The sequence below is a fragment of the Acomys russatus genome, chromosome 20, assembly GCF_903995435.1.
Source record: "Acomys russatus chromosome 20, mAcoRus1.1, whole genome shotgun sequence".
In the NCBI taxonomy this organism is placed as follows: Eukaryota; Metazoa; Chordata; class Mammalia; order Rodentia; family Muridae; genus Acomys; species Acomys russatus.
In genome coordinates, this window is record NC_067156.1 from 23255005 (window position 1) to 23280514 (window position 25510).

Genomic DNA, 25510 nt, shown 5'->3' on the forward strand with positions numbered 1-25510 from the left:
GGTTTTATAATGTTTTGCTGCGTTTATCACACTGTTGCTTTTTCTGGACTGTCTTCTCTGGGCCCCTACTCTGGTGTTGAGAGGTCTGAGAACAGCATCTGAGTCTTGCTACCAGAACCTCTTCCATCCAGCTCAGTGTCTTAGAGACAGGACTGATTCCATGCCCTTTGTAAAAGTAAATGGTTGGGCGTGGTAGCGCACCCCTTTAGTCCCAGCACTTTGGGAGGCAGAGGCAGGGGGATGTCTGTGAGTTTGCGGTCTGCCTGATCTACAAAGTGAGTCCAGGATGGCCAAGGCTACACAGAGAAACCCTGTCTTGAAAAAACCAAAGAAAAAAAGAAAGAGAGACTGAGTGAATGCGTAAACACTCACAGCTCTATGGATGTGTTCTTCCAACTGCTCTGCGTGGGTAGATGTTTCCTTATTCCAGGAGAGTTGAATTCCCTGAGAGCAAGGAGCAGCCTCTGTGTTCTTCTGGGCCTATTATTATCTGGACAGATCAGTAACACAAAGGTCCCATAAGTGCTGGGGTGGACTAAGAGCCTCCTCGGCTGCAGCATAGGTGCCGGGCGGGATCCCAGAACCACCCAGAGCTGGGATGGATACTATTTTTCTTCCAGCTCTGTGTCAAGAGCAGCTGAGAGACTTGCCTGGAGTCACATGGCAGCTAGCAGTAGGGCTGCCGTGGCTCTTTGTCACTTTGCTAGTGCCCTTGTGGCCATTACATACCACTAATTCTGTAGAGGCGTACAATTTAAGAAAATAGGGAAAGATCGAAGTCTTAAGTCAAAACGTTTAATCATGATACAAGAGGGATAGGGGGACTTGGGGACAGTAGTAGGGGTTAAGCAAGACCCAAAGGCTTTAGTTCTTTATGCCCAGATGTTCAGGATTGCCTGGCAGAGCAGTGAAGACAGCAGGTTCTCCTCTTCCTGACAAAAGGCGTGTCTTTCTCAGCAGCCTCAGACCCCCTCAGCCCTTCCTTCCCGGGGAATGCAATGGGGAATGACTGATTTGTTAGGCTATGGGTGGCCCTGGGAAACAGGAAGAAGGGCTGGGGGTGGGGCTAGCCCCCTCCCCCCCCCCAGAATATATGGCTAAACTGGGCAGGCGAAGTCCTAAGGAGGAGCCAAGCAGCCTGAGGCAGAAGCAGGGGCAAGGGAGGTTTGAAAACTAGTCACTCAGGGTCTGAAGGTCACAGCCCCTCGCTTCCAAGACCACCTCATCTGGAGCACACAGGATACGCAGGTGGGGTGCCTGGTTGGTTCAGGGTTGCCACGTTGGGCACCACATCTTCTTCTAGAAGCTGTCGTTTTTCTCATAACGGGCAGCATAACTGGGTGTGGTGGAGAGGACAAAGGACCCTGGGGAAGCCCGGCTACCAGAGGGTCTGAAGCAGAATCAAGGAAAGTGTGAAGAACACAAGAACAGGCAGCCTGGGCGGTGGCCCCAGAGCAGAATCGGTGTTCTGTGGAAGAAATGGAACTGTGTCAGCTCAGAGGACATCTCCCTTCATCATCTAAGCCTAAGGGACCGGTCATGACATTTTCCCTTCCCGGGAAGTGCGCATTAGAGACCTCTGGTATCCATGGCAACTCTCCCATCTTGTCCCTTTGTCTGCTTGGTTTGGATTTTTCCCCAACTAGTGCAGTAAAATCTTGAGGGAGATGACAGAGGGAGGCCTACCTGCTGCTCCATCACAGAAAAGGTAGAGGCCGCCCGGTCCTGGGAAAAGAGTTGTCTGTGGAAATGCATCTTAGCTGTAATGGCCTTCGCTAAGTAGAAGAGAAAAAGGAGGTTGGAGCAAGGTGCCAGGAAGTTCCTCAGACTCCCTAGGCAAGAAGGGGAATGCCATGGGTCCCTGGCAAACAGTGGCAGGTGGGTAGGAGGTGGGAGTGCAGTGTTGACCTGGTCTGCTTGCTAGTTCAAGTTCTGGGGGCCTAGCCAAGTTGAAGAGGAAACATGGGGGTCGCTCTGAGAGTGGGAGGGGCTAGCAGAAGGAAGAAAGGTTCAGACTGGAGGGATGGCGGGGGCTAGGCCCAGAAGAGAGACATCCTGACTAAAGAGACGGACAGGACCCATGTGGCCACACAGCTGGCTCGTCCTCTCTCTGAGGGCCTGGGTGATGGAGTGATGGAGAAGCATACGCACTGAGGCAGGAGTTTTGGGAGAAGGACCTTTCCAGCTGTTCACACTCGTCCTGCAGGTTGCCACTGCCTCGGCACGTGCAGCTTAAGGCAACACTAGTGTTGAACTTGCTAATGAAGTTTGGAGTCATGGCAGTCCCTGTTGGGTGAAGAAAGGGCATGTCAAGGTCTAGGCAGCTTCAGCCTCTGCCTTCTTTCTCCTACGTCAGGACTATACCATCCGGGGGTTCGGTCTCCTGAGCATTCACACCTCAGAGCTGGCCAGCCTATTGAGTCCCTCCACACACCCCAGCCTCACCAACCAGCCCCAGGTATGCCCGCAGACATCTGGACTGTTCAGTGGCACAGGTCCCGAGGATGTCCATAGGGTGACAGTGGGTCTGGAAATCCATCAGGCGTGATCTGGAAGAAAGAAAGTTTCCAGGCTTCCCCACTGAGGATGTGGACTTCACCCTCACGGTCCTTCAGCTGGCGTGCCTCTCTTCATGCCAGCTCCCCCTCGGCCTTCAGCACTCCTCCCATCATGATTGAGTCACCGCTGCCGTGCAGCCCGTCGCTATGGCTCCACAGTGCCTAGTTACACGCTCCCCAACAGTTTCTATTAAGTTTCCTTGGCTGTAAAACAAAAGGACAGCAGCAGCACGACAGGCCAACTTTTGTGAGAGTGAGATTTGAGAATGCACATAGAGCATTCAGCATGGGACCTGGTCCGTGCCGAGGGTTTGACGAATGCAGACACTGTGATTGTTAACATTAGGAAAGCTGGTTTTCTTAGATTCTCTTGCTGTTGTTGCGATTAAATAAATACCCTGACAAAGCAGTTTAGGGGAGGAAGGGTTTGTTTTAGGTCACAGTTCCAGGTTACAGTCCAAGATAACCAGGAACCCACGGCAGCAGGAACTTGGAGTGGCTAGTCATATGTAAGACGTGGAGAAGGGATAAGAGAGTGCGTGTTTGCTTGCACTTAGCTCACTTTCTCCTCCCCCCCATCCCCAGGCTCCCAGCCCCCTACCCCCCACACCTCCCCTCCCTGAGACAGGGTTTCTCTGTGTAGCCTTGGCTGTCCTAGACTCACTTTGTAGACCAGGCTGGCCTCAAACTCACAGAGATCTGCTTGCCTCTGCCTCCCTGTGTTCTGGGATTAAAGGTGCGCACCACCAATGCCCGGCCCCACTTTCTCCTTTTTTATGTAGTCCACGACCCCAAGCCTAGGGAACCGTGTCACTCACAACAGTGGGCCCTCCTACATGGATTACTGTAATTAAATGTCATCCCCAGGGCTAGAGAGATGGCTCAGCGATTAAGAGCATTGGTGGCTTTTCTAGAGGTCAGGGATTCTTAGCACCCACATGGTGGCTCACAACTTCCAGTCTCAGAGTGTCCAATGCCCTTTTCTGGCTCCCAGTGTGCCAGGCCTGTACATGGTGCACATACATACATGCAGACAGACAAAACACATGTAAAACTGAACAGTAAATCTTTAAAACAAACAAACAAAGCCACTTAAATATCGTGTCAGTTATCTCTAGGAGCTAAAATTATGAGTATGTCCTTCTGTGTTTATTTCTCCAGTTTGAAGTATATTTTACCCTGTGCTAAATTATTCATTTAGTTCTCTATTACTCCTACTCAACGAGGAATTCCTTAAAGCTAGGCCAGTGGTTGTTTTTTTGTTTTGTTTTATGAGACATAGTTTCTCTGTGTAGCCTTGGCTGTCCTGGACTCAATTTGTAGACCAGGCTGGCCTCGAACTCACAGAGATCCACCTGCCTCTGCCTCCCGAGTGCTGGGATTACAGGCGTGTGCTGCCACGCCCAGTTTAAAGCCAGTGTTTTATTCATTGTAAAATGTGTGAGATGACAGCAATGACTATTAGAGCAGTAATGGGGCACAGAATGGAGGCATCTGACTTGAGCCAGGCAATGGTAGCACACGCCTTTCATCTCAGCACTAAAGGGGCAGAGGCAAGCAGATTTCTGAGTCTGAGGCTAGCCTGGTCTACAGAGTGAGTTCCAAGACAGCCAGAGCTAAAATAGAGAAATATTGTCTTGAAAAACCAAAAAAGAAAAGAGAAGGAGAAGGAGGAGGAGAAGAGGAGGAAGAGGAGGAAGAGGAGGAGGAGAAGAAGAAATCTGGCTTGACCCTGACTTGATGCTGAACACCTTAACCGCAGGCAGAGGCAGCCAGCTTTCTGTGTTTGAGGCTACATAAGCAAGTTCACGGCCAGCCAAGCCTGCACAGAAAGATTCTATCTCAATAAAAAGAAAAAGGAAGAAGCTAGGCATGGTGGCCCGTGCCTGTAATCCCAGCACTCTGGAAGGCAGAAGCAGAGAGATCTCTATGAGTTCGAGGCCAGCCTGGTCTACAAAGCAAGTCTAGGACAGCCAAGGCTACACAGAGAAACCCTGTCTCGAAAAAAACCAAAACCAAACAAAACAAAACCACCATCAGCCGCAACAAAAGAGTTTAAAAAAAAAAAAAAAAAAAAAAAGCCAAGCATGGTGGCGCACGCCTTTGATCCCAACACTAGGGAGGCAGAGACAGGCCCATCTCTGTGAGTTGGAGGCCAGACTGGTCTACAAAGCAAGTCTAGGATAGCCAGGACTACAAAGAAACCCTGTCTTGAAAAACCAAGAAGAGAAAAAAATTAACCAGACTCTCTACCTATGAACCTGGAATGTCTTGTTTTACTTCTTTCTTCTATGATTTGCTCAATTGAGGATGATATAAAATAGTAATAGCAACTGTCCTACAGGTTTCCCGTGCAGCATCAAGTTCATGATAAGTGGCTGGACATGTTAGTATTATTGTTGAGAGCTCCAAGTATAAGCTTTTTAAAAAGATTCATCTATTTGTATTCTATGTATATAGGTGTTTGCCTATGTGCATGTATGTGCAGCACATGTGTGCCTGGTGCCCTTGGAGACCAGAAGATGGAGTTGGATCTCCTGAAACTGGAGTTATAGACAGTTGTAAGGCATTATGTGGGAAGTGAATTCAGGTCCTCTGCAACAGCCTCAAGTCCCTTTGCCTCTGAGACATCTCTCTAGCACGTGAGTCACCTCTGTCTGACTTTGAAACGTCGTGCTCCTACCTACCCTGCCTCCTTAGGAAATTACTTATGAGGTGAGATACATATCACAGGTGGAAAGCTCAAGACACACGTCTGCCTATTATTGTTGTCTAGATAGAAAATGTCTGGCAGGAAATGCTCTCCAGAAAACAGTAACAGAATATTGAGTGATGTTTTGACATATTTTTATTAGTATACAGTCTTGCTGTGTTTTTCAAGATGGTCTTAAATTTCCTCCTGCCTCTGGCTTGTAAGGTTTCTTTCAGTTTTCTGCAAAAACTAGGACAGTGATACCCGGTCGTGGGACTCATGTCAGAGTTAAGCTGCTCTGAGTGCTGAACCTCGTGGGGGAAAGAAAATGCTCAGTGATTCCCAGGGTTTGTTAAGAGCTTGGCTTAGATTTCTTTCTAATTTGGGGGTTTTCCTGAGACAGAGTCTTTAGCCCTCTTGAATTCAGGGTGTTTATGAGGATTTTTAAAATTCCTGATCTTTCTCCCTTGGCTTCCAAATGCTGAGAGTTCAGGTGTGAGCCACGATCCTGGTTTGGAATTTTATTTCTTTTTAAATTTGTTGTTGTTGTGTTTTGCTTTGATTTTTTTTTTCCGAGACAAGGTTACTCTGTGTAGCCTTGGTTGGCCTGGAAATTGCTATGTAGACCAGGCTGGCCTCAAACTTAGAGATCTGTCTGCCTCTGCCTCCTGAATGCTCCTCCTGAAATTACAGGTGTGGGCCACTAAGCCCAGCCTTCTTTTTTAATTAATTTTTCCCTGATTTACATGGGTGGTTATGGTGCCACAGGCTATGTCTGGGGATGACAGCTGCTCTCTGGAGTCACCTCTCACCTGCCCCAGCTTTCAGGAGGCAGAGGCACACAGAGCTCTGAGTTTGAGGACAGCCTGGTCTACATATTCAGTTCCAGGACACCCAGGGCTGCACAGAGAAATCCTGTCTCACAGAAACAACCCAAACAAAAGCAACAAACAACAAACAAAAAGAGAGAAAAAGAAAGGAAGGAAGGAAAGAGAAAATGAGTTCCCAGAATCAGTGAGCTGAAGTCACTACTCATCAAAAGCCTGAAAACCTGGGTTCGCTCCTTCTCTATCCACAGGAAGGAAAGAGTTGACCTTTGATCTCCACAGTGCGCTGTGCTGCCTGAGGTTGCAGGATTATGCCACTTCCTTCATCCCGCTGAATAAACGAACAAATGAATGTACGGTTTGGCTGTTGTTTTGTTTGTTTGTTTTAAAGCAGGGCCACACTTTGTGGCCCTGGCTGGCCTGGAACTCACTAAGTTGACCAGGTATTTAGAAAGTAGAGAAAAGGTCAAAACGGTTCAGGGCTATATGAAGCCTTGTTTTAAAAAATAATAAAATAAGTGCCATGGCCAGAATTGATGGGGCATCTTTGTAATCCCTGCACTTGGGAAATTGAGAGAGAATCTCAGGCCACATAATGTAGTGGACAGCCAAGCACGCGCAAGGGTAGAAGGCAAAGCGGGAGGGGTTGTGGGCTCAGGGTTTCCGTGGGAAATCCGATCCAGCCGGGAGGGTACAGAGGTGTGCCACATCCCTGCCCATCCTGTCCTCCCTCTCACGGCACCTGCATAGAGGGTCCGACCGGCAGAAGCTCCGCAGATCCAGGCAATTGGGGACCACAGAAGGGAGGGCGCAACTGGGGGCGATGGTGTTGCGCCGGCGCTCCCCACAGCCCGCATCTTCCGGCGCACAGGGACACAGCAGCAGCCCCTGAGCATGGGACTCTGCAGCCTTCTCAAAGAAGGCGCGCAGCTGGGCTAGGCAGAGGTGGCGCTGGCAGCGGATGCCCGAGCACGCCTCCCCGTAGGCCTTGCGCAGGCGGTCACACTTGTCGTTAAGAGTACACAGCATAGCAAATTTGAGGCACAGGTCCGAGTCTGTGGGGAGAGTAGCACCAAGTCACCAGGCAGAGTCTCACCAGGAAATCCAGCAACCCCTCATGACAAGTAGTTGAAGTGGCAGAGAGGAAGGCGCCCGGAAATTAGGCCACTCCTAACACTTCCCTCACAAACTCTATCTGGTTCCCTGTCTTCATCTTGATCGTCACCATCGCTGTCACCATCATGCGGCACCATGCACATACGTCTAACCCATCTATCTGGCACACAAGCAGCAGGCAGCGCAGGGACACAAACCAGCTTCCGCGATCCGCGAGTCACAAACCCGAAGGTCTGCAGCACTCCAGAGAACTTCCCAGCTGCTAAAACGAGACCAACCAAATTCTGCTCTGCTTTGCTTGGGGCCTTTGGTTTTTGTTTTGTTTTGGCTTTTGGTTTTTTGGGTTTGTTTGTTTGTTTGTTTGTTTTCCAAGACAAGGTTTCACTGTGTAGCCTTGGCTGTCTTGGACTCGATTTGTAGATCAGGCTGGCCTCGAATTCACAGAGATCCGCCTGCCTCTGTCTCCCGAGTGCTGGGATTAAAAGCTTGTGCCACCAGGGACTTTTGTATTTTGTTAAGTTTTATTTGTTTGGTTTTGAGGGGGGCATTTTTCTTTTTTTTTAATTCTGTATATGAGTTGTATGTACGATGTGTGTGTGTGTTGTGCATGAGTGTGTAAGAGTGTGTTATGTGTGTGAGTGTGTATGTGACAGTGTGTTGTAGTTATGATATAAGTGTGTGTTGTGTGTATGGTGAGTGTGTGTGTGTTGTGTGTGTGTTGTGTGTGAGTGTGTGTGTGTTGTGTGTATGGTGAGTGTGTGTGTGTTGTGTGTATGGTGTGTGATGTATATGTGTTGGATACATGTGTGTTACATGTATGATGTGTGTATGAGGTGTATGTGTTGTGTGTATGGTGTATGTATGGTGTGTGTGTGTGTGTGTGTGTGTGTGTGTGTGTGATGCTATGGAGCAAGTGTAAGAGTTGGAGGACAACTTGAGGAAGTTGGTTCTCTTCCTCCCCCATATGGGATCCAGGTGGGGAGGCTTGGCAGTGCCCTCACCCTCTGAGCCATCTCATTTGTCCACCTTGTCTGTCACTTGTGGAGACAGGGACCCACGTAGCCCAGATCGCCTGTGAGCTCACCATCTAGCAGGGTGACCTTGAACTTCTGACCCTCCTCCTACCCTACCTCCCAAGTGCTGAGGCCTAAGGTGTGAGCCGCCACACCCATCTTTCCTTTAGTCTACTCAGTGTCACATGACTTGTCCAGCTTTCATTTACTGATTCACACAGGAAAAATTAGCGTGATGTTTTTTAATGTATGGGGTTGAAGGGCTAAGCCCCATACATGCTGTGCGCACACTACTGAGCTACAGCTGCACACTCCTGATGACATTTCAATTAATAGAATATTCCAACAAACAAAATATTCCAGCAGCCTGTGATTTTGACAGATTATTTACTGATTCCTCCTAATGAGTTTATTGTGTAGAAAGCTGTGGGGATTTCCTCGAAATTCCAATGCTAATATCTGTAAATGACTAAACTATAAAACTCAAAAAAATTCTAATTCTTAATCTGGGTGTGGTGGCAGAGGTCTGAATCCCAGTACTTAGGAGACACCGGCAGGGATCTGTGAACTTGAGGCTAGCCTCATCTGCATAGTGAGTTCCACGCCAGCTAGGGCTACATAGTGAGATTTGCCTCAAAAAAACAAAAACAAGAGCCGGGCATGGTGGCGCACGCCTTTAATCCCAGCATTCGGGAGGCAGAGGCAGGTGGATCACTGTGAGTTCGAGGCCAGCCTGGTCTATAAAGGGAGTCCAGGACAGCCAAGACTAAACAGAGAAACCCTGTCTCAAAAAACAAAAAACAAAACAAAAAACAAAAAAACAAAAACAAAAACAAACAAACAAATATATATATATACACACACACATACATATATGTGTATGTTTGTACTTCTTCCAGGCACAGGAGTGAACTCATATAATTCCAGCACTTGGAGGCAGAAGTAGGAAAAGTAAGGCTCCCAGGTCAGTCTGGGCTACATAACAAGACCCTGTTCCGAAAACAAGCAAAATCCTGATTTTGAAAAATACAGGACCAACTATACAATAAATCTTACTTACATCTTAAAAGGCACCGCCTGTGTGTATTTTTTGCTTTTGGTTTTTTTAGGTATCCCAGGCTGGCCCAGAATGCACTCAGTAGCAGAGGATGACCTTGAACTCCCAACCATCCTGTTTCTGCTTTTAAAGAGCTTTCATTAAGGCATGAACTACCACACCCAGCTGTGCATTTGCGTATTCTTTCTCAATTAGTTCCCAGCCTCATTGTCCTGGAGAAAAAAATGTGCATCCTAGTCCTCACTGGGCTGAGTGACCCCTGTGGGGAGTGAGATGCTCGCTGCTCTTTTCTGCCCAACACCTCACCCACCCCATTAGAATGGTTGATAACAAGCAATTTCATTGTCCTTGGGGACTTTTGAAAAAACTGCTTTCCTGGCCACCTTAAATGTGGGTAAATACTCCACTTCAGTGTGTTTTCTGCCTCCTCCGCTGCTGCCCCTCTCACACGCCCTTCCTGAGGACCAGGGGCCTAATGGGCTCTGGAGGTTTCCCTGGTAACTGTTGCTTTCTGATGACTCTTGTGATCATAGACCATGCACCACAGCTCAGACGTCCATCCAGATACAGCAGGCTAGGAACTCTTCCCCTATGGCCCCCCCCCCAGTTTGTGCTCCCCCCAGAGCCCGGGCCTAGCCTCCCTTTCCTATCCCAGGCTTGTCCTCCACACCTGGTTTAAGCATGCTCAGCTTGCTGAGATTCATCTTCCAGGGTTTGGTGGTCACTGTGTCTTCATAGGGAGAGACATCAGACTCGTAGTCACCTGGAGAGAACAGAGAGCATGTGTGTGCCAAGGACAAGGGCTTGTGAAGGGGAACAGGGAGGCCTGAAGATGCTGGGTCAGGCTGCAAGGCCTCATATAGCAAAACAAGATGGGGCCTCTTCTTACCGAGAAAGCTGCAAGCCATGCAGAGACGGGAATAATTCAGTCATAGAGGTACAGCTTAGGCCCGATAAATAAATACATGAGAATAATTAAGAGCTATCATTTGTTAAGCACATTGGATCCCAAGCGCTCGTGTACACACACACACACACACACACACACACACACACCCTTCATTCTGTCCTTCCTAACGTCTTTGAGTAGGTGAGAGGAAACTGTGTATGAGACATTAACTGGTCTGCTTCGTCACGTTAGCTCAATAAGAAGGGGAACTGGGGGCTAGGCACGGCGGTGCACACCTTTCTACTCTGGGACAAGGTAGGCAGATCTCTGAATTAGAGGCTATCCTGGTCTACAGCAAGTCCCGTGCCACACCCAGAGCCACATAGCAAGATTCTTTCTCTCAAAAAAGGGGTGGGGATGTGGTGGGCTATAAAATATACATTGAGTCCAGAATTTCTGTTTGTAAGTATAGACATTGCCTGTGGGCATACAATCAATCAAGGAGATACTTTCTCTTGCGAGTAGGGAAGGGACAGAAATGGACTGTGATCTAGGCTTAACCACTGCCTATAGAGACGCAGAGTACAACACAAAAAACGGAAGTGAGGTCAGGGCCTAAGTTGGACCAAAATGAGGAAAACCAGAGGAAGAAAAGACATAGTGACCTCACAGCCAACACTTTTCTCCCAGTCACCCCATGGGACTATGGGCTCCTGAAGGGACGTAATTAGGTTATAAGCATGGTGGGTACTCAGTAAAAGCTCATACATTTTGTTGGGGTCTAAGGATGTAGTTCAGTTGTTAGGGGCTTGCCTGGCATAAACAAAGCCCTCGGTTCCACCTACAGCACTAAGAATAAACGGCACGGTGGCTCCTGCCTGTAATACAAGCATTCAGAAAGTGGAGGCAGGCAGAGCAAGAGCTCATGGTCATCCTTGGCTACACAGCAAACTAGAAGCCAGCCTGGGCACATGAGACCCAGTCTCTAAATCAATGAATCAATCATATTGGGGGGGCGGGGAAAGGTGAGCTTGCTGGGTGTCACCCAATAGGCCTTTGTAAACGCATCTTGAGGACTGGAGAGATGGGCTTTAAACAGGAAGGACTGGGAGGTCCTAAAGAGGAGGGAGGAAGTGAGAGAGTCCCAGACAAGGTCTCTGGGGAAGAGCAAAAGGAAAAAGCGATTGGGTCGAGGAGTGGAAAGCGGGGACAAAGAATGGAGTAGATGGTGACTTCCAGTTACCCAGGCCTGGGAGCATCACACCGCCCACCTGTTGCCATGGGATTTCCTTGTCACCAGTGAGAGGGACACACGCTCAGCCCACTGGTGTCAGGTTTGGCCATGTGACCTGCATTAGCTTACGGAGCGTTGGCAGAAATTATGTCACTCACACTGGAGCAGAAGGTTTAAGAACCATTCCATGGTCCAGCTGCTCCGCTGTCCTCTCTACCAGCCTGGACTCTCCATGAAGACCAAAGGGAGAAAACAGTTAACTGTTAGAAGCTGGCACCACAGCAACAAATACAGTTTTCTTTTTAAAAGCCAGTGGGCTTGGGGAGGGCTTGTTGGGACTGCAGCTTAACGTGAGAATTCTTCTTTAGGATGTTGTGGTGAGGGCCAGGGGCGGAGGTCAATGACAGAGAGTCTGCACAGCAAGGGCAAGCCTGGGTTAGATTCCTTCTACCAGAAGAGGGGGAAAAATTAAACACAGAGGAGAAAATGAAAACTTAGATTCTAGAAATAGATTTCTATAGTAATAACAACTTCCAAATGGGTGGCTTTGCTCTGTGACCGGGGCCATGGGAGGTAAGGAGGCTGTTATGTAGGGCTGGAAGACTGATGTCCCCAGACAGTGGCAATGCTCTTCCTAAAATCATTACCTGCCATAACTGGGAAGACGGGGCACAAGGCGGGCGATGACTGAACTTGGACATTCAAGACCTGAGATGAAGAAGCTTATTGCTGTGTACTGACTGTGATTGGCTGTGGTTGGCTATGGTTGGCTGTGATTGGCTGTGGTTGGCTGTGGTTGGCTGTGATTGGCTGTGATTGGCTGTGGTTGGCTGTGATTGGCTGTGATTGGCTGTGGTTGGCTGTGGTTGGCTATGATTGGCTACGATTGGCAAGGGGCTGTAAGACAAACAGCAGCTGAGAAGAGAACTGTCCAGTTTGGCCTAAAGTGAGGGAACTAGTCACTTGGGAGGCTAAAGCAGGAGGCTTGCTTAAGTGCAGGAGTTCTAGACCAACCTGGGTGGCATAGTGTAACCTCATCATCATCAACAACAATAATTATTGAGCAGTGGTCAATTAAAGTGCTGGCTGTGCAAGTATGCAAATCTGAGCTTGGATTACCAGCACCACATTAAAAAATCTGAGCATAGAGACCTTGACAGTTCTGGGGTACAAGGACAGGTGGATTCCTCCCGAGCTGGCCTCCAAACACACACACTCATTCACATGCACACTCCTACACATACACACAACACATGCACACACACACACACACCTACTGACCTCCAAACACCTACACAGTCACAACATATACACAGACACACACACATCATAATATATACACATGCATGCATATATGCACACACACACACACACACACACACACACACACACACACACACACAACTGATGGCTTCCAAACATACACACATTCACATCATATACACATAGACATCATATACACACATACACACACACACACACACACACACACACACACACACACACACACACACCCCAAAAGCTAGTCATGTTGAAACCAGAATCCAGGAAATTTAAGACTTAGAGGATTAAGAGGTGCAAGCTTCTGTCAATACTCAAGCACAGAAGATAAGGCAGGAAAGGCTCTGAGTTATAAGCTGTAACTCAGCTGGGAGGAAAAATAAGCCCACATGCATCCTGCTGCTCACTGGGGTCTCTCAGTTGATCATGGGGTAAGCAGTAAATCCTTCCAGTTGGACAAATACACTCAGGAGAACAAAATAAAAATACTAAAGCAGTGACTCTCCCATGGAGACTTGACAAAGAGAAGAGACTTTTTGTTTTTGTTTGGTTTTTGTTGAGATAGGATTTCTCTGTGTAGTCTTGGTTGTCCTGGACTCACTTAGTAGACCAGTCTGGCCGCAAACTCAGAGATCTGCCTGCCTCTGCCTCCTAAGTGCTGGGATTAAAGGTGTGCACCACCACCATCCGTCTATGGTAAGGAACTTTTAATTAGGTCTAGAAAGAGGCACATGTCTTATTGTGGGAAAGGCTACTGGATGCACGAGAAATCAAAGCTATAAAAAGCAATTAAGTGCTGTACATCCAAGGGTTACCCAGCATCCTCCGGGCAGGAAGCAGGCTAAGAATATTGCTCAGTCCCCAAGGAGGCTTCCATCACTAATACCCATTTTAACCATGGCCAAAGAGAATACCAGAAAAGCAAGAACGTGGCAGAGGGCTGGGCCAAGAGCCCTGGAGAACAACGGTCAGGCCAAGTCCTCCCCTAAAGCAAAGGGAGCACTCCTCTTCCTCGGGAAGAGGCCTTCCATTACCTGCCGCATGCCTCCCATACATGGCCTTTCTGTGAGCCTTATTTGTGTCTCCTCTGTTCCTTACTCCACACTGAGTATGTATGGAAGGCAGATCACTTGTCTCTTCAGCTTTCGGGTTCCTAGATCAAGAGGAATCAGATCCAGACCCAGAAGAGAGAATTCCAGGAGCCAGGCCATGTGCCTGTGTTCTCTACACTGGAAGGTTAAAGGCAGGAGGACCGCACAGCGGAGGCCTGTCTGAGCTTAACCTTTGGGCTAAAACAGAAAAAAGTGTCCAAGTGCCAGATCCTCTGGAGTTACGGACAGTCATGAGTTGGCTGAGCTACCTCCCCAGCCTGGTGTGGTGGCACACACCAGTAATCCCAGCACTCAGGAGACAGAGGCAGGTGGATCTCCATGAGTTCAAGGACAGCCCGCTCTACAAAGCCAATCCAGGACAGGCAGGGCTACACAGAGAAACCCTGTCTCAAAAAAACCAAACCAAAAATTAACTATGTGGCCTGTCCTACACCACTGAGAAATGATTTCCCAAAATCCACCTTCATAACTTAGTCCGCTCGAGGACAGCAGCCTTACCAAAGCTTCGGGCAGGGTGAACGGTCCAGTAAATGTTCAGACAGGCAGCTTGGTGCTTCATGCGCCGATGGCATGTGCAGCCTATCAGCGAGCTATTCCTGAGCTGCTGCGCTGCCTCTAGGCAGTCTGGAGACATGGCAGACTCCTCTAATGGCAATGGGGTGCTTAAACTAGAGGTGCAGGACCCCAGGTGGTGGTAGGCAGCCTTGCAAGCAGGATTAGCCTGGCATTTCCTCCTGGCCTGGATACAGCTGTTCACAAACTTGTTCTCTGTAGGAAGGGAGTCTCCTGCAAAGACAGAAATCAAGTGAGGCCACAAAAATCTGCCTGGGAATACTAAGTCATGAAGTCGGGTAGGGGGACTCCCGATGAACTCACAAGAAAGCCTGAGGTTCTCTGTCACAAAGGCCCTTTAGGAATAAGCGTGGAGGGGGCTGAGGAGATCAGCAGCTAAGAGCACCAGCTGCTCTTCCAGAGGACCCACATCCGACTCCCAGAACCTAGAGGATGGTTCACAGCACTCCATAACTGCAGTTTCAGGAGAGTTTCAAGTAGAGTTTGACACAGTTGTGAGCCTCTACTTGGGTACTGAGCACCAAAACTGGGTCCTCTGCAGAGCAGCGGAGTGTCCTTAACCACCAGGCCAGGGCCAGCCCCGCTATGCTCAACTTGTTTTCTATAGAAGCTACATTTTTTAGGTTCCCACAACCAACCTGAAAAGATTCTAGCTCATCCTCAGACTTAATGGGTCTTGTTATTTTTCATTTTCATTTCTAGGATGGCCATCCTCGTGGGTGTGACGTATTATCATGTTGTGGCTTTCACTGGCATTTCTCTAATGACTAAAGTTGCTGAGCGCATTTGTATGTGCTTGTTAGCCACTTATATGTCCTCAATAACAAACCAAAGAATAAGATACAGGAAAAAAATCCATGAATTAAAAGATGTATAGCTAAATGAATTTTACAAACTGAATACATCTATGTTAACCAGCATCAAAGTCAAGAGATGGAACTTGACCAATGGCTCAGATGCCCTCTTCTAGGCACCAGTATCTTCTTGTTGGGGGCGTGGGGGGTGTTATTTGTTGGTTTGTTGGTTTTTCAAGACACTGCTTCTCTGTGTAGCCCTGACTGTCCTGGAACTTGATCCATAGACCAGACTGGTCTGAAACTCAAAGATACACCTGCCTCTACCTCCTGAGTGCTGGGATTAAAGGCGTACACCACCAAGCTCGGCTTCGAAAACCAGCATCTTATTGCTAACCTAAGAGATCAGTTTTAATTTCAGTCATTTAATATGTGCGTTTTTGCATCTTGGCATGTATGTATTTGTATATGTATGTGTTTATTTATGTATTTATTTGTGCACTGTATTGCCTGTGTGGTATTTACACACAAATGTATAGTACATGTGCCTATGCACATATGTGCAGAAGCCACAGAAGGACACATAGGGTGTCTTTCTCTATTGTTCATTGCCTGGTGGCCTTGCCATAGGATCTCTTACTAGGCCAGGAGCCTAGGCTTGCTGGCTGGCGAGCAAGCTCTCAGAATCTGCCTGTCTTTGTCCTACAGTGTCAGGGTTGTAGGAACACACAACCATGACTGACTTTTTTTTTTTTTAACTATGAGTACCAAGAAACCATTCTTCCTTGCCGAGGCATCGCTCTGGCTTTTCTTCTTCTTCTTTTTTTCTTTTTCTTTTTTCTTTTTTCTTTCTTTTTTTTTTTTTTTGTTGTTGTTGTTGTTGTTGTTTCCCCCCTCTTTTAAACACTTTTGTTTTGTTTTGTTTTTTGTTTTTCGAGACAGGGTTTCTCTGTGTTAGCCCTGGCTGTCCCAGACTCACTTTGTAGACCAGGCTGGCCTCGAACTCACAGCGATCCACCAGCCTCTGCCTCCCGAGTGCTGGGATTAAAGGTGTACACCACCAACGCCCCGCTTAAACAGATTTTTAAAGGAGCTCAAGCTAGCTTTGAATCCTCCGCCCTCCCTTCTTCCTCAGACTCAGACACCGTAGCAATGGCTCAGCTTTTAAGAGAGAATAATGTTCTTCCATTGGACCTGAATTCGGTCCCCAACACCAGACAGCTCATAACCGCTCACAACTTCAGTATTCAATTCTCTTTCTGGCCTGCACTGGCACTTGCCCTTACACACACATGGTGGGTTCCAGAACAGCCAGGACTACATAGGGAGATCTTGTCTCAAAGAGAAAAAGGAAGGATGACAGGCAAGAAGGCAGGCCCAGGTAAAGTGGCCTTGGATGTGAGGCAGGGCTCATACAGGTTTTATCTCCCTGCAGCCAGGGGACAAAGGAAGTCCAAATGGAAGCCGTCCCCCAAGAGGAAGATGACAGGCATCCTGGAGACCCAGTTCATTCACCACTTCTGCAAGCTCAAAAAGTCTTGTGATGTGAAAATGCACTGTGCGTGCTCACAACACTAGAGCTGTCTCCCATGCCGTGTGCATAGTGGAATCCCAGGCACCCATCACATATGTCAGGACCAGTGGGTGCGTACAGAGACTGGATAGACACCTTCAAGACAACCAATCAGTAGCGAGGTCAAGAACCTGCCCCTTCACAGCCCATGGACATTCAAGGGCTCTAGGGTGTAGGTCCAGGAGTGTAACAGCTCTGGCTTTGGATGTGAATGAGTAGAGTCTGTGCATACGTGCGTGCGTGCGTGCGTGCGTGTGTGTATGTGTGTGTCTGTCTGTCAGTCTGAAGGGATGGTCCCTGACTGCTTGTAGGTACATGCAGCCCAGGTGGCCCCACAGAACCTTGTGCCTCACATGAGTCTGAAAGCCTTGGAGTTGCCCCCTTCTTCAATCCCCATCTCTGCCCCCGAGCTTTAGGTTTCTGTCTCCTCTGGTGACAGTTTCCCAACATGCCAGGCCCCTCAGCCACTTCACCAGCACTTTGCCCTTGGGGTCCTGGACTTTCCCGCCTCCTTGTGGGCCTAGGAGCCAAGGCCACTGACCACCTAGGTCCTTTGGTTGGGCTTTGCCGGCGAGGACCATTTGCCTCTTTGTTCACTTTTGTAGAAATGATTGAAATGATGGAATGAGTTAGTGGCCGGTCTGAGTTTTATATATAAATAAATGTAGGTCTGTTGCAAGTGGTTCTCCACCACCATGCAGGGGAAGGGGAAGGGGGGAGAGAGGAAAGTGCGTGCAGAAAGAAGAGGGGGAGGAAAAAGAAAGTAAGAAAAAAAAAACTTTACCAAAAAGGGGGTCATGGATTTAAGCAAGTTGAGAACACTAAAAAATTTAAAGAGACACTTACTATGAATAAATATGGGTTAGTGGCACATTGAAAGAAATATCATAGGTTTCAGTCTCATTGCAGTCACTAAAGTAAACAAACACATAACCAAACCACTAGGTCCTAACCCATTCCAAAGGAAAAAAGCTCCCTCAGGCCTCTGCCTGAGCCTTCCTGGCTTCCCTGGCCTCTCAGGTCACAGAGAACTTGGGAAACACTCCAAACTTCAAGAGGAAAAAAAGGAGATGTTGCTTCCTAGATTGTGAAACAGGGGTTTAATTCAGGGCAAGGTCATAAATTGATACAATGCACAGATGTTTGCTTTAATTGACATATATGCTCTCTTTTCTTCTTGGCGGCTGCTGGGAAACTTAATCTAGGGCTCACACTAGGGAAGGGCTCCAACTCTCGGCTATATCCCCAGCTCTTCTTTCTTCCTTCCTTTTTTTTTTTTTTGGAGGGGGGCGTGGTTCAAGACAGGGTTTCTCTGTATAGACCTGGCTGTCCTGGACTTGCTTTGTAGACCAAGCTGGCCTCAAACTCACAGGGATCTGCCTGCCTCTGCCTCCTGAGTGCTGGGATTACAGGTGTGCGCCACCACACCCAGCTCCTTTTTCTTTCTTTCTTATCTGAAGTTCTGCCCTGGGGACTGGAGATTGAACCCAGGGTCTCACCTATGCCAGGCAAGTGCTACCACAGATCCATATTTTCTTTCCTTTTTAACTTTTTCTTCCTTCCTTCCTCTCTTTTGTTGTGTGTGTGTGTGTGTGTGTGTGTGTGTGTGTGTGTGTGTGTGTTTGTGTAGGGGTGTGTGAGTGAGTGTGTGACTAGCTAGAACTTGTTACATAGTCCAGCTGCTCTAGAACTCACTACACGAATCAGGCCGACCTTGTCGATGAAGAAGGCGTTCAGTGTTTCCCTCTGACCCTAACATGCAGCCACATGTCAGGAGTAGTAGAGCTTCCTGAAGAGCTGCCAAGTCAGACTGCCATGTGCCATGGTCACATGCCACCACACAACTTTCCCTTACTATTCAGCTACTCTGACCTAAAAAAGAAAGTCTCTTAGAGACCTAATTAGTGACTATTTAAAAGCCATATAAGCCAAGCATGGCGATGGGTGCCTTTAATCCCAGCACTTGGGAGGCAGAGGCAGGTAGATCTGTGAGTTTGAGGCCACCTGGTCTACACAGCGAGTCCAGGACAGCCAAGGCTACACAGAGAAACCCTGTCTGGAAAAACCAAAAACCAAAACAAAAAACTCCCTGTTGGTCTTTACTCTTAAGCAGCACTTGGTAGCTACTGGACGGTAGTGGGGTGGGTGTGTGTGGTGTGTGTGGGGGTGTGTGTGTGGTGTGTTTTTGTGAGTGTGTGTGAATGTGTGGTGTGTTTGGGTGAGTGTATATGTGTGTGTGGTGTATGTTTGTGACAGTGTATATGTGTATGTGAGTGTGTGTGTTTTTGTGAAAGTATGTGTATGTGAGTGTGTGTGTGTGTGTGTGTGTGTGTGTGTGTGTGTGTGGTGTAGCACTGGGGATCAAACCCTAGGGTCTCATGAACGAAGCAAACCTGCAAAGCAGTACACACACCTAAGCTGCATCCCCAGGCCCTGGGAAGGCTGCTTGATTACAAGAAATGATTACAAGTGTTACTACAGAGTGAACCTCTCAGTCTTTCTCCTGCACCATTTAATGAGGAAAGTGTTTAATGCTCATCTCTGGTCCTAACATGCAACCATATGCTGGGACTAGTGGAGTTTCCTGGTGGCCAGCCAAGCCAGATTGATGAGTTCTTACTGCCTAGATTTACTGGTAGAGGCGGGCTGTCCAGACTAGTCCTTCCCTTTTTTCCATTCTCATCTATTTCTTGTGTGTTTGTTGTATGTGCAGGTATGCATGTGTGTCTGGGTGCACATGGATGGGTGTTATGTGCCTGTGGAGCCCACTGATTAACATTAGGTGTCCTCCTTTATGGCTCCCCGCTTTTATTTTATTTTTTAAAATTTTACTCTATGTGCATTGGTATGAAGGTGTCAGAATCCTTGGAACTGGAGTTACAGATAGTTGTGAGCTGCCATGTGGTTGCTGGGAATTGAACCCGGCTCCTTTGGAAGAGCAGACAGTGCTCTTATCCACTGAGCCATCTCTCCAGCTCCTCCCCTTTTATTTTTTTTGAGACAGGTTTTCTCATCGAACCTGGAGTTCACCATTGGCTAGTCTGGCTGTTGACCCTCTAGCTCTCACTTCTATTGCTGGTGTTACAGATGCAAGCTGCTGTTCCAAGCCTGTGTGTGGGTGCTGGCGATCTGGAACTTGGAGCTCTGTGCTTACACAGCAAGCACTCCACCTGTTGGAGCCATCTCCCCAGACACATGCTGCTCCCCTTCCTGTCCTATCCTTGCATCTTTTTTTTTGGACAGGGTGTTGCTGTTTATATAGCCCAGGCTAGCCTGAAAAATTCTAGGGTTACAGCTCCATGGCCTGCTCATGACTGTATCTCCGTTACACCACCTCTGTTGTGTGTGGTCTCTGCCTAGGATTCCCTCCCCACAAGCTAGGTTGTTGTTGCTTTGCTTTCTTGCTTACACTCTGGCAGGAGACCCACAGTGAGACTCTGTGTGCCTTTCCTCATTCCTAAGGCATCGATCATTATTTCCAGGGATTGCGGCCCTTAGGCTCTCTTCCTTGGGGACATGGTTCTACATCAGGCCCTGGACTACATAGTTCCGCGAAACTCTAACTGTGGCTCACTTATCTTTGGGGGAAGGAATTGTTCTGGGCACCTTGCTGGAGGAAAGCCATAGGGCCTGACAGGGAGTTCCCTGCACTGACTCTGTGGGACTCCTCACAGTGGGAGCAGGTGTATCTCTGACTCTTGCCTTCTCTTGGGACTCTTCCTCCTATTGGATTGCCTCGTCCAGCCTACATGAGGGCTCTTGCCTTGTCTTGCTGTATTCTGTCATGTTTGGTTGCCATCTCTTGGAGGCTTGTTCTTTTCTGAAGGGAAATGGAGGAGGAGTGGATTCAGGGCAGAGGGGAGGGAGAGGGGAGCTGAGGGGAGGGAGAGGGGAGCTGAGGGGAGTGGAAGGAGGGGAAATTGTGGCAAGAATGTATTTGTGAGGTAAGAATCTATTTCCAATTTTAAAAAGTGTATCAAGAGCCAGGCATGTAGGGAGGCAGAGGCAGGTGGGTCGCTGTGAGTTTGAGGCCAGCCTGGTCCTACAAAGCAAGTCCTGGACAGCCAAGGCTAAACAGAGAAACCCTGTCTCAAAAAAAAAAAAAAAAAAAAAGTGTATCAAACAAGTGAAACTCAGAAAATGGGAGGGGGAGAAGGAAGAAAGAAAGAAGAGTTCAATCCCAGGACTTGGGAGGCAGAGGCAGGTGGGTTTCTGTGAGTTTGAGGCCAGCCTGATTTATATAGAGAATTCCAGGTAAGGCAACATAGTGAGACCCTGCCTAAGAAAAAATGCAAACAAACAACCCACAAGTAAACAACAAAACCGACTCTCTGTATCCAGTGAGATTAGAGGATTGTAGTTCAATTGTGAGCTCCACTGGCATACTCAAAGCCTTTGGTTCCACCCCCAGAACAGAAGGCTGTGCTGGCACACATCTGTAACCCCAGCACTTGGGATGTTGAAGCAGGAACCTTAGGCATTCAGAGTCATCTTCTTCCTAGCCAGTTCTGGGACAGGACCACTACATAAGTCTCTGTCTCCAAAGTTAATTCATTAAAAAGCATATCCCAGTGTAAGAAGAGAGCAGGTTGGTGGTAAAATTCCCAACAATACAACTAGGTTATGAGGTTAGCAAATTCTAGGCAGTTTACAAGCCTATTCTGTGGCCAGTCTATGCAATTTCCGTCTTCACCTGCACCTAGTTTCTGCTTCCTTTAAGCGGTATCAACGAGTTGAAGGCCACTTAGAGCCAGGGGCAGCCGGTGATCAGATTCTCACCTCCTGGGGATGCTAGCCTGGTAGTGCCCGGCTGTGGGTGGTCCTATGACTACTTCGAATACACCTCAAAAGAGGGAAGAAGCAGAACCAGGGGGAAAGAGATGCTTGGGTGGCCAAGATTTGCTAAACTCAATCTACAGGAGTCCATACTCTTGTATTACCTTGGAAACCAGCCGCTTCTGAAACTCTGGGCTTCCACCTCCACCTCCCCAGACTGGACAGAAGAGCGCAACCTTCTAGCTGCACTCACTCTTGGCGGCAGCAGCCTGCGCCCCACCAACACTCTCACCTCCACCTGCCCTACACTCCCAGGGTTCTGGCTGAGCGAAAGCGCGGGCGACACTTACCTGTTCCAAAGGGCAGCCACAGTAACAGCACCAGTAGCAGGACCAGCGGCGGGTGTGGGCTCCGGGAGCGCCCCATGGCAGGGTGTGGACCACGGGTATCCGCTCCCCGGGCACTCAGCAGGCGCAAGAAGCCGCGATCCCCTTCTTTGGTGCGCGGGGCTCGGGAGAGCTGGGCTGCCTCGCCTGCACCTCCCACTGCCGCCTCCCGCCCCTCCTCGCGGCGCCGCCACTCTCCCGCTAGGGTCGCGGGCACCGCCCTCCAACTCTGAAGCGCCCGGCAGCATCCGGCGGCTATTTTCCCGGATCCAGAATGGGACGAGACCTTAGTGCGGCTTGGGGTCAACAGCCTGCACCGCTAGAATCTGCGCACCGCTAGAATCTGCCCACCAATTTCCCGGGCAAGATTGCTGCTGTTAAGTGTTTGTCAGAAACAAAGCACCTCTTTCCGAACCCTGTGCCCATCCAGGAATAATAACCGCCACAAATGAGATCTTGTTTGAATCCACCAGGTGTGCTGGCTCACTCCTGAAATCCCAGCATTTAGGAGGTGGAAGCTGGAGGCTGGCCATGAGTTGACTGAAGCCTGACCCGCATAGTGAGTTCTAGACCCGCTTGGGCCACACAGTGACACCCTGTCTCAAAAACAAAGCCAAACCAAACCAAGAAACCTTGAACGTTGCGGTTCAAAGGTGTTTTGATTGTGTGTGTGTGTGTGTGTGTGTGTGTGTGTGTGTGTGTGTGTGTGTAGCGCTCGTGTGAATTTGCACATCCATTATCCCATTTGCTCTTAAGTAAGTATTCCCAAGGGTAAGATTTTATGACTATTAAAATCAAGATTCTGAAAAGTGGTCCCCACCCTGGTGAAATGACTGAGGGGGAGCATAGCCAAGGCGGTCTCACGAGCTCTGCTAAGTCACACGGCTCTAGAATGAAGCCCCTCCGACCTATGAGAGCAGTCAGAAGGTTGGTCCTCCCACTCTACTGCCCACCTCCCCTAGTCCCCGCTAAACAGAGCAAACACTGACCAAAACTAAGATGTAGTACAGTCGGTAGCGGTAGCGTGAGGCTGTGGGTTCAGTCCCCAGCATAGTACTCAAAGAAGGAGGCAGGAGTACCAGAGGTTCAAAGCTAAACAAGTCTGGGCTTGAGACCTTGCCCTCCATCATACCCCCTTCCCCCTGACTCCCCTTTTGCTCCCCCCCCCAACTGCCTCTCCTCCCTCCACCGCCTCCCGTTCAACAAATCACTGGACACCAGCTAGGAGCCCATTGTCAGAGCAAGCTACAGTACCAGGATTAAACTAGCCAGAAATGGCTTTGTCCAGAATACAGCTTGTCGCCTGTGAGGACAAGGAGGCTTGTATGGCCTGCACCTGATGCCCAGCCGTTTCCAGAGTAAAAAGCGGGAGTTTGGAAAAATCAGAACTAAGCAGAAAAACAAGAGTAAAGGGTGACGCAAGAGGAGAGTTCATCTCCTATCCCTCCAACTTGAGCCACCACCCCCTCCCCCCCACACCTCCCACAGCCCGACTGGCAGAGGGCCAAGAGGGAGGGTATAATATAACGCTGAGATTTATTGGCTGCTTCGGCTGAATATGGCCATCCTGCTGTGGCCTCTGGGGGGCATTTGCAGATGTAATCAGCCTAGAAAGAGAGTCATTCCAGCCAGGGGTGTAAATCACCCTTCACAAGGCTGGAAGAGAGACGTGTGGCCCCAGATAAGAAGGATTGCTGTGGCCTCTGTGCCCTTCCCTCCCTTCTCCTGCCCAGGGGGGAGCCGGCTCCTGATCTGTAATGCACTTTAAATGGAGTTTGTGCTGTGTTTTAATCTATATCTGCCCGGCCAGTTTTACAGGCGAGCTGTGAAAGTGAACATCTGGCCTGTTTGCTCCCAACTCCACCCCCATCTCTAAGTACCCAAGCCTCCCCTCCAATGACATCAGGAAACCTGCAGCTGGGAAGCTGAAGGCCTCACCTTTCCTTTTCATCCTTGAAGGAGTTTCGAAAAGAATTTACAAAGGGAAAGGAACCAATTTTCAGGTAGTTTGGATGCTAGGAAGGAACCAAGTTCCAGGAACTCACAAAGATGTGGCAGAGTCAAAGGGTTGCCCAGCAACCAAGCTATATCCAGTTCATTGCAGAAAAGTACCAAAGGTATCTTTCCAATACTGTTCCCATCGAATGAAGCAAACATTTGAGGACTGTCTGGCATGGTGGCACACACATTTAATCCAAGCATTCAGCAGGCAGAGACAGGTATTGGACGTCTATGAATTTAGTGCCAGCCTTGTCTACATATCGAGAGATCATCTTTAAAAAAAAAAAATGCAGGAGCAAAGTCAAGCAGATTGACTAGAGCTGCCAACCTCCATCTGAAAGAGGCGGTTTATGGTGACAAAGGAGGTGCCTGGGGCATTATTTCTGTCTGAGCTTACCATCACTGGGCTTTAATGAGGATTGGTAGCCAAGGATAGAGAGTTGAGGAAGCCTCTCCAAATAGGACTCCAAGGCCAATATTGACAGCCCTCTGGCACAGTCTCCTCTCACCAACCACGTCCTCAGACTGCCAACACCTGCTAAATATGTGGCATAGCCCTTGGGAAACTTGTAGGTGGTGACAAATGAGCCAATCATTTCTACAAAGATGATGCTATTCATGCACCATTCAGTGTCGTTTAAGACTGACTCCATACCCAGCTTTGGCTAGTACAAAGTGATTAAGACAGAAATCCAGCCTCAGGAGGCCTTACAATCTAAGGCTGGTCCAAAGTCCCTGTGCCTTACTGCACTTTCATTTGCAATGTTGACTTTTCTCCTCTTCTGATTAGGCTAATGGATTGTGTCTTCTGTCATCTTCCACCCTTATTGAGCTTTAATTTCTAAGTGGGAATGACAGTACAGTGAATAGTTAAGAGCACACCTTATAGATTGCCTTAGTTCAATACTCTCTTCAGCACTTGCAGGGTGACAATAACAAGTCAATATTCTGTGCTCCAGTTCTTCAGCTGTAAAATTAAGGCCAACATAATATGTGATGTTTATGAGAGTTAAGTATGTACATATTGGGCGTAGAGTGCAGCAAATGCCCTCAGCAGAGCAAGCACTGGACCAATTGTACCATCTCGAGTGGAGTACAGGAGTTAGTTATTCTATGAACTGTGCTAGCTCCCACCACCTGGCCTGCTGAGGGGGAGAGAGGGGCGGCAGCATTTCTTCCTTTTGCTAGATGTGGTTTGGTTTGGTTTTGGGATGGAGTCTCAAGTAGCCCAGGCTAGCCTTCATCTTCATATGTGATTGAGAATGATCCTGAACTCCAGGTTCTCCTGCTTCTGCCTCCCAAGTGCTCAGGTTACTGGCGTGCCACATCATGCCTGACTTTACCTTGTCAGTCTTCTTTTTCAATTTTATAATTTATTATTGTTGAGTTAGTACGGGTGACAGGGTATCACAGCACATGTGTAGAGGTCAAAGGACAACTGGATGGTATCTTTTTATTGCTGTGAAGATATTACAATCAAGGCAACTAATAGAAGAGTTTGTTGGGGCTCATAGTTTGAGAGAGTCTGTGACCATCATGGTAAGGTGCATGGTGGCAGGAAGGCAGGCAGGCAGGCATGGTGCTGGAGTAGTGGCTGAGTGCTCACATAGTGAGAAAACAACCAGAAA

The 25510-nt window shown here is 48.5% G+C and overlaps 1 protein-coding gene across 1 annotated transcript; it reads right to left on the reverse strand.

Annotated features, from left to right (window-relative positions):
• Nucleotides 1-1378: 1378 nt before the first annotated feature.
• Gfra3 (GDNF family receptor alpha 3) lies at nt 1379-22060 on the reverse strand. Its single transcript, XM_051163139.1, has 8 exons — nt 21846-22060; nt 14278-14565; nt 9934-10026; nt 6820-7132; nt 2446-2549; nt 2152-2286; nt 1687-1775; nt 1379-1468 (listed from the first exon to the last, which is right to left on the reverse strand). The coding sequence occupies exons 1-8, from the start codon at nt 21919-21921 to the stop codon at nt 1379-1381; spliced, it is 1188 nt and encodes a 395-aa protein (XP_051019096.1). The 5' UTR covers nt 21922-22060.
• Nucleotides 22061-25510: the final 3450 nt, after the last annotated feature.

Excerpts from the sequence above, each read along its gene's own strand:
- Gfra3 (XM_051163139.1), bottom strand. The coding sequence starts at position 21,921 with ATGGGGCGCTCCCGGAGCCCACACCCGCCGCTGGTCCTGCTACTGGTG. Across the intron at positions 10,027-14,277 it reads TCACCCTGCCCGAAGCTTTG|GTGACTACGAGTCTGATGTC; the intron begins GTAAGGCTGCTG and ends TGTTCTCTCCAG. Across the intron at positions 1,776-2,151 it reads CTCCCAAAACTCCTGCCTCA|CGAAGGCCATTACAGCTAAG; the intron begins GTGCGTATGCTT and ends TCTTCTACTTAG.